This window comes from Malania oleifera, chromosome 5, assembly GCF_029873635.1.
Source record: "Malania oleifera isolate guangnan ecotype guangnan chromosome 5, ASM2987363v1, whole genome shotgun sequence".
Lineage (NCBI taxonomy): Eukaryota > Viridiplantae > Streptophyta > Magnoliopsida > Santalales > Ximeniaceae > Malania > Malania oleifera.
Genome location: NC_080421.1, coordinates 108,283,207 through 108,292,754, shown reverse-complemented (window position 1 = coordinate 108,292,754; position 9,548 = coordinate 108,283,207). Strand labels below are relative to the sequence as shown.

Genomic DNA, 9,548 nt, shown 5'->3' with positions numbered 1-9,548 from the left:
AAATTTTTTATTCATTAGCTTTTTTAGATTCTTAGATGAAAACTTAGTTTCTAGAATACCTATTATATCAATTTTGTTCTTCTTCATGAGGTCAAAGACCCCATTTTGCTTTAGGGGCCTATTAAATCCCCTGATATTCCACGCAGTAATCTTCATGGTGCACGATGAGGGGGGGAAAGATGGGAGTGCTTGTCGACACTCCCATTTTTTTTAATAAAAAATAATAATAAATTATTATTATTTTTTGAACAATGAGTGAGATTACAAAACTGCTCCTTTTATTTTATTATTATTTTTATTTTTATTGTTTTTAAGAAAAATTTAAAAAAAAAAATTGAGTCATCACAAGTAATGTCAAGAACAATATTGAAGAAAAGATGTAATTTGATAGTCATGAAACTAATAGCACTAATAAATTTCACTAACTAATAAATTTTAACATGTTAGATGAATGAGAAATTGAAAAAGATATAATACATAAACTTAAAACTACTCTTGGGGTGGTGATGTGGTATTATATTCTTGGATCATTTAAACCCTAAATCTTATATTTGGAAGACAATATGGACAATATATAAGATAAGATTGTATTAAATTGTATCTAAATTCACTAACCCTATGTTTGGAGACATTTTGAATTTGAATTCATATTGGATTAAGATAAAATATAATATAACATTTGTTAAAATCACCCAAAATTTTTATATTAAAAACTTTCAATTAATTTCATTAATTAATTGAATTATTCATACTTACTGAATGTTCCCCCCTACTTGCACAACTCGTTATTTGTAATAGACTAAAGCATAAATATTTAGGTGCACAAAATTTTTAATTAAATTATTAAATAAATAAGGGTAAAAGACACTCCCCTCCCCTAGGCTTGCCAAAGATATAAAGACATCTCTTGAGGTTTGAAAAATGCCACATACCTCTCCTCACATTTGGATCCTTGGACACTCACACCCCCTTCTAATAACAAATGCTTAACACCATTAAAAAAATTAATAGGACAAATTTGCCCTTCAAAGATTGGGGTTGTTCATTCAACATCTCTCTCTCTATCAATCCTCCCCTCCCGTTGATCATCCCCTCGAATCTCACTTCTAACAAAGGCCGCTCATATGTTGTCGCCACCCCCAAGCTCTCCAGCACTGAGCTTAATTTAAGGGATCAAGCTAAAACACGTGAAAACTATGAAGAATTGCACACACTCCTCCACCATCATCATTAGCACCTTCAACGACTTTGAGTTTGAAGTCCTACGCGTCCTTGTTGCCAAGTTCCCCCACATCTACACCATCACACCCCTCAACCTCATTGCTTGGAACTGGATCGAAACCGACCAATCCTCCTATGCAAACTATGGCCAACTATTTTTGTGGATCTTCAATTGGACATGGTGATGGGCGAGATGGCGACACAACCCGAGAATTTCATAAAGGAGGTGATCGAAGGAGAAGGGGTTGATAGCAAAGTGGTGTTCGCATGAGAAGGTGCTTTTGCACTCGACGGTGGGGTGATCTTGACACATATGGGGTGAAACTCGGTGTTTGAGAGCTTGAGGGTAGGGGTGCCATTGTTGTCATGACTGGTGCATAATGAGCAGTGGATGAACAGCTTGTACATGTGTTAACGAGCAACTTAGATTTTCGAAGGGTAAATTTATCTTATTATTTAAAAAAAAATAATGTTAGACATATGTTATTTGAAGGAGGTGTAAGTGTTCAAAGATCTAAATGTGAGGGGATGTGCCTAATATTTTTTTTATACTTATGGAAATATATAATTTTAGCAAACCTAGATTGACCCAATAAATAAACCTAAAGTCGCCCGCTATTATACAATCGATCTTTGTCATCTTCAATCGCACCCGTCCATTCTCTATGATGTCCTCTCTACTTAATGTCTCTACGAAATTAGGGTTTTCCCTCCCTGCTTAGGGTTTTGCTGAGCGAGAGAGAGAGAGAGAGAATGGTGAAGTTTCTGAAGCCAAACAAGGCGGTGGTCCTCCTCCAAGGCCGCTACGCCGGCCGCAAAGCGGTGATCATCCGATCGTTCGACGACGGCACCCGTGACCGTCCATATGGGCACTGTTTGGTTGCCGGAATAGCCAAGTACCCGAAGAAGGTGATCCGTAAGGACTCGGCCAAGAAGACCGCGAAGAAGTCCCGCGCGAAGGCCTTCATCAAGCTGGTGAACTACAACCACGTTATGCCCACGCGCTACACCCTTGACGTCGATCTCAAGGACATCGTTACGCTCGACGCCCTTCAGTCCCGCGACAAGAAGATCACCGCCGCCAAGGAAACCAAGGCCAAGCTAGAGGAGAGATTCAAGACCGGCAAGAACAGGTGGTTCTTCACCAAGCTCAGGTTCTGAGACTCCAAAAATACTACATTTGTTACATCTCTCACTTGGATTGACCTCGAAAATGGTTTTTGTTATGCTTCAATTAGAGCTATGAAAACTTTTTTTTTTAATTTAGTTATATTTTTTCTTTTTTGGGAGAGACTGTTTTGATATGGCGCTTTTGGAATTTTTGAAGTAAGAGTTGGGTTTAAACCTCTCTTAGTGGATTCTATTTTTTTCTGCCTCTATCTCGTTAGATATGATAATTGTAGGTATGGATGTTTTCTTTACTGTTTATATTATATGATTTGTGATGTGTTAGTTTCTTTTGCACCCAATTGATTTTAATGTGATTTCACTTCATAAAATAGGCGGCACATTGGGTGTTTTCCGAGTATGGAGATATTAGGAAGCTTTGGAAGATTTAGAATATGTTTTTTTGATTGTGTAGGTGAATAATTTCTGTGATGACTTTACACCCAATTTATGAATCTATGCTTGATGTATATATTTGGTTAGAACAGAACAGAGAAATGGATTATGTCTGCCATATAAATCGGAAAATTGTTTTGTTGGTGAAATGCATTATTTCAAAAAAAATATCACCCCATGTTTGATTGAGAGCTTGGAATTATGGCCAAAATTGCACTAGTTTCATCAAAATCTTCAAATATCCAAATGGAAGGCTCGAAACCCATGCTCCCAAGCACAACCTCATCATTGATGCTCTGGCAAACATTTACACTTAAAAGTCTGTCACCCTATCCATATTTGTATAGGGTGGATCACTGTAATTTGTGCTGTTAAAAGTCTTTCTGGGATACACTTGCACTCTTTTTGCATTATCATTTTGGATTATGTGGATTACTATTACTATAGTGGCATGAAAATTACAATTTTCTATTGCATTTTCTCTAAAGCCACACATTTAAGCATGTAAATCTTTGCCAGCGCATAAATTTGAGGTTGTGTGTGTGTGTTTGTGTGGCTATATATACATATACAGGGTGAAGTGCTGAAATTTATACTTTTAGATAAGTATCTGTGATACACACTGTGTTTGGGATCATCGTTTTGATTTATGTGGATCAACATATATGAGGCGAAGTATTGAAATTTGCATTTTGTCTAAATTCACACAAATTTTGTATTGTATTTTCTCCAAATTCGTACAATATAAATCTAAGCTTCAATCTTCCTGCTCCTAAACAAAGAGTTGCTGTTGGATTATTGTACTCTTAATGACACTACTAGCACTCCATAAGCATTGGCTTTATGCTTCAATAGGATGACCCTTTAAACTTGCATATGCATAAGCAGTGTGTGTTTAAAGCAGTCAATTGATACATATTTCTATTGATTTTCATCAGAAAAGGTTATATATAATTTTTTTTATCTTCTGTTATGAAGCACTGATGGTTTAATGGTTTTTGCTGATCTGTTGTTTCAACTGATATTTGGGTTACAAATTTAAAATTAGCTCATTATGTGAACAAATTTAACTCTTGAAATGAAAGGATCTTCCACTGCTTTTTCATAGTGAAAATAACCATTGATACTCTTTGTTGGCAGCTTAAGGTTTGGATTTGGATTTGTATTGGTTTAGATTTTAAGAAAATAGTATTTTGTATTTATTTCCATCCAAATTCACACAAATCTCATGCTCCCAAACAAAACCTTAGTGAGGAAAAAAAAAAAAAGGGGCACCCCAATGCCCAAAGCTCCCCGCATATGCCGGGTCCGGGGAAGGGGTGGACCACAATGGGTCTATAGTATATGTTGGATGTGCACTTCTCCTCAAGAGGCTCTCAGCATCCCAAGAGCAATGGTGGAATCCCTCCAAATTCCCCTATTCTAAAGGGTGTTGTCTTTGTAATTAAGAAAAAATGTTAACTATTTTGCTTGCTTGAGCCCTTTGCTAGGTAGTTCATATGAGCCTTGCGAAGAGTTGTTTTACTGCAGTTTGTTCACCTTTTAATCTCTGTGTGGATCCATGGGAAGTTTCCAAACCCCCCCCCCCCCCCCCTGCAGATGACTAATTTGGGATGGATCATCATTTTGCTTGGACAACAATGGAAAACCAACTCGTTGGTTGTTATCATTTTGCCTGTAGAAGGCTAAATTTAGGGTTTAGATGTGTGTGGATCAATATATTTTCGGTGTTTCAATGTTTTATACTCCTACCAAAGTACTGAAAGATGAATTGCGGGCCTGAGATCCTCCACTGACATCGTTAAACAGGTGACTCTTTTGCTGATGTCTGAGAATGAATGTAGTCCCAAGTTTTGAACTGCATTTGGATTTTGAGAATCTGGAACATGAAAGGTGTTTCTTATTTATGCTTCATTCTCAGTGCTTGCTGTTTGAGTTTAAACTGTTCTCCCAACTGCTTTATGCATTTTTTGCACCTTGCTTGTCTGTTTGTTTTGCTTCCATTTTTTGTGCTTGTGGGTCAACGCATAGATGCTTGAAACAAAATGTTAGTGTCAGGCACACATGTTTAGAAGGGGAAGCAATTTTGTTCTTGTTGCTCCTAAAATGCCCTAAACTTCACAAGTTAGTTTTTATTAAAAGATTTACGAATCATGGTTCGCATGCACTTTGGGTTGGATGTTAAGGCGTTCCATCTTTGTTTCACGTCTTCTAATGAATATGACCATTGTAGAAAAGAAAATAACACTGCATTTGGGGCTATGAAGTTTGAACTTTGGATTGGAATTTGGTTAAATTTAGATAAAAGTTAATATAATTTTGTATTGTTATTTATTCAAATTCATATAAATCAAAATTCTTAAGGCCAATGAATTAATAGTCTAAGTTTATTCTTACTAAAGTTGAAATCGGGAGTACATTTATGTAAGGAGAAGGTATTAACACCTCTTGCACACCTAAATTAAAAATTGTAATCGAGAGTACGGTTATGTAAGGGCAATGTAATAACACTTCTTGCACGCCCATTTTACGAATGGTATTTAATGAATTATGAATCATTTGTAAATTGAATCAAATAATCTTTAATTAACTCCTTAATAAACAAATAAATGTTGAAATTTTGAAAGAAAATGTAAAACATGGAGTAATTTAAGAATATATAACAAGACATCCAAAGCAAGAGATCTTATTAGACAAACCTTCCTTAGAACAAATATAGGTAAAATTTGAAACATCTTTTTATCCTTTGTTTTATCATGGAAATGCATATACTCACAAAATAAGATATATATATATATATATATATATATATATATATATAAAAATAATAAATACATGAAATGATCGAGCAAATTCATCAAATTTAAACAAAACAAAAAAAAAATCTTTAAAACATTCCCAAATTATGGAAGAATTTTGTAAATTTGTAGTGTTTTTTTACAATTTTTTGGGTCTTTTAAAGAATTTTCCACCATTTTTTTTTTTTTTCTATGAGCAAAAAATGACTCAAATAATTTTATTTATATTAATTTATTTTTTATATATTTGTACTTGACTTTTTTTACTATTTTTCTTAATTTTTAAAAATTAAAAATTAATTTTTTGAATTTGAAATTTTAGTTGGTAGTTCAAGGAAGGTTAGACCAGCTGAGCAGGTCAACTTAGGTTGACTCAGAAATCGGGTTGACCCAGTTTAGGAAGGGGCTGCCATGTGTTAGTCAAAGATAGCGACATGTGGCGCAGGAGTTTTTTATTATTTATTTATTTATTTAAATTTATTGTTTTAGGGTAATGTCAGCATAATGTTACCTGTCGAAGACAATGGGGGTTGGGGACATTTATGTTGATCACCCATGTGACAGTAATCTCATCGTTCAAAGAAAACACATATTAGATGATCATTATCGTGCTATGTTGCTCCCCAAATGTGTGGTTTTGGATGTGCGACATTTCACGTTCATACAGTGACATGTGTCCTACTTATTTTAAAAGAAAATTAATGTGTATATTTCTTTTTCTTTTTTCTTTTTCCTTTTCTTTCCCTTTCTTTTCCTTTTCCTTTGAATTCTCTCGAATTTCTCTCTCTTTTACTCTGTCCCCCTCTCTTCCGCAGATCTCTCTCTTTGTACTCTCTCTCTATGGTCCCTTTCTCTCTCTTCAAATCCCCTCTCTCACTCCTCTCTATCTCGCCCTTTTTCTTACTCCTCCTTTCGTTTCACCCTCTCATAACTCTCCCTCTCTCTCTCTCTCTCTCTCTCTCTCTCTCTCACTCTTATTTCTCTCCTCTCTTACTCTCCCTCTCTCACAGATCTCCTTTATTCTCACTTTCTCTGCTCTCTATCTATTAAATTTTCTATCTCAAGTTTTGTTTTTTTTTTTCTCTTTTCTTTTTTTTGTAGGTTGGAATACGGATCTGTGAAGACAAAGTTTTGAACCCTTTACCAAAATTTCAGCAAATAAGTTTTCTTCTATTTTTTGTTCTGCGTTTTTTCAGAAATTGTTTTGAAAATTGTTTGGATTTTCTTAGAGTCTAAACGAAAGGAATTCAAAGTTAACTTTATTGTTAAACCAAGGTTAGGTTAACCAAGGTTAGATTGGGTTGGACTTTGGTCCTGGGTTAGATCTAGAATTTGGGCCGAGTGATTTGGATGAGTTTTGGGCTGAGGTTGATTGGGTTAAGTCGGGTCAAGGTTTCGTGGGCCTAATTGGGACGTGGGCTGGATGGTTTAATTTGTGTTTGGACTAAGTTAACTCAAGCTGAATTAGGCTTGGCCTGAAATAGAACTAGAATGGGCTTATGTTTTAAATTCAATTAAACGTGGCCGATTGGGCCAAGCTTAATAGTTTATGAATGGGCTGAGTTTGAATAAGGTGGGCTTGGGTTCTAGGGTCAAAGGACTCAGGTCAAAGGCAACTTAGGTTTCATATCCAGTTTGGATCCAAGGTCTTCAGGTCAATTGTCTAGGACCTGGGTCAAGTTGATCCGTATGGGTATTCAGATATGGGTACTTGGGTTTTGGGTTAAAATTTCAAATTCGGTTTTATTTGGTGAACTCTAGAGGAATTCTTGGGTTTATTAGATCAAGTTGAATTTTGTTCAAAGGTTCTGCCCACATATGAACTTAAATTACAAAATCTTGAATTTAAAATTCAGCAGTTTTAATCATACCAGAAATTTTTTTTGAACAAAATTACAAAATTTTAAAAAACCAACCTCTGTTTTTTGAATCCTCCAATTTTCAAGTCTGCTCTTTCTTTGCCTGAACTCTCTTAGATCTCCATAGCCAAGCTCTTAAGTCTCAACTACTACGTCCTTAAGTCTCCACTGCTAAGTCTTTTCCAGTTTCTGCAATTTGAACCCTTTGGTCTTTAGTCCTTCTCCCATCGTTCAATCTCGATGGCTCAATTTTTACCCACCTTTCAGTATCCTATTTTCTCTCAAAATATTTTTCCCATACTTTTTCCAATAAACAACTCTTCTTCAATTTTTTTCCTCCCCTACAGCTCTCTAAATATCTCTATTTATATACCAAGATGAGAACTTCCAATTAAGTTTGATTGATTAATCAAACTTAATTGGTCAATTACACTTAATACTAATTTGTTGATTAAATTCAATTGGTCAATCAACTTTTAATTATTCAGTCAAATTTAAAACTAATTAGTTTTTTTTATTTTGATTTATTAACTGAAACTCTTTTGTGATGTGTGTGCAGGTACAAGCATGGAGGAGCTAGCCTACTGGACTTTTTATTTTATTTATGTTTCATATTTTCTGTTTTTTTTTTTTTTCATATTTTCCATGCATTCAATTTTTTTTTCCATGTATTCAATTTTTATTTTTAACAAATTGAATGGAATGGTTTAATTTTTGTCATATAGAGTCTCGAACAAAATGGGGTGTCTTATTTAGGATGACAAGATGACTTGTTTCTTGACATCCTACAGTAATAGCTCTATAAATAGATGAGACACAAATTTGGTATCGAGCATTATATAACAAAACCCTGACAAAAGAGAATGTGAGGATTCACAAAGGTGTGTGGAATTTATGTCAATTCAACAAGTGTACAAAGTAAGGCGTAAATTGTCATAATTTATAAAGAGATCACTACCATGGATTTGGCAACTATACCACATGCCTCCAAGGTAAACATCACAACTTAAAAACGGCTACCCAAATTTGGGAACTAATGTCATATGCCTCTGAGGCAAGCAAAATATCATAACTTGAAAGCAACTACTTAGATTTAAGAACTATGCCACGTGCCTCCGAAGTAGACATCACGACTTGAAAAGCGACTATTCGGATTTGAGAACTAATGTCACATGTCGCCTCCGAGGTAAACAAAATATCACAACTTGAAAGCAACTACTTAGAATTGGAAACTATGCCACATGCCTCCAAAGTAGATATCACAACTTGAAAGCGACTATCCATATTTGGGAACTAATGTAACGCCCCCAAAATAAGCTCTGATATAATAATAATAACGTCATCACATGACATATCTAATACCACAGTTGTAACGCCCCCCTTTTCTTTTCTTTTTTCTTTTTTTTTTCATTTTTCATAATAATCATAAAATATATATTCATAATATTTCAAATATTACATTTGTACCCATTCACTGCCTGTGAAAGCAAAAATAGACCTTTCCAAAACTATACATACTAAAGTACTACCTCCCAACCATTACTATACCATTTCCCAATACAGAACTATAACCCAAAAATTACCAAAAACATTTATATACGCCGATTCATATCACCACTTACCCAATCTGTAATATCTATAGCCCGACCCTGAGCTCCTAGGCTTGATTTTTTGGCGATCTTGAAATGTTGAAATGTTTATTGGGGCGAGATGCCTCTCAGTAATACAGAATAAATTATTATCAGTGTGTAAACAGAGAATTTTAGTATAAGCATAATACATCCATTAATTAACTTTAAATGAAAAAGCATTTATAAATTGTACTCACACCTATATAATTGCATTACACATATTTCTTTTCAGTTCATAATTTGGCTCAAAAACCCCATTCATAAAAAAAATCTACAAATTACATGATCCATACATATCAAGCACTCGCTGAGATTGAGGCGTTTCATATCGCTGTCCCCCAATTCAGCAATTTATATCAAGCACTCGCTAAGATTGAGACATTTCATATCGCCGTTCACCAATTCCGTAATTCATATCAAGCACTCGCTAAGATTGAGGCGTTTCGTATCGCCGTCCCCCAATTCAGTAATTCATA

General features: G+C 34.9%; 1 protein-coding gene across 1 annotated transcript; it reads left to right on the top strand.

Annotated features, from left to right (window-relative positions):
- Positions 1–1,848: 1,848 nt before the first annotated feature.
- LOC131156791 (large ribosomal subunit protein eL27x) lies at positions 1,849–2,598 on the top strand. Its single transcript, XM_058110744.1, has one exon. It carries the CDS (start codon positions 1,975–1,977, stop codon positions 2,380–2,382), a length of 408 nt encoding a protein of 135 aa, XP_057966727.1. The 5' UTR covers positions 1,849–1,974; the 3' UTR covers positions 2,383–2,598.
- The last annotated feature ends 6,950 nt before the right edge of the window (positions 2,599–9,548 follow it).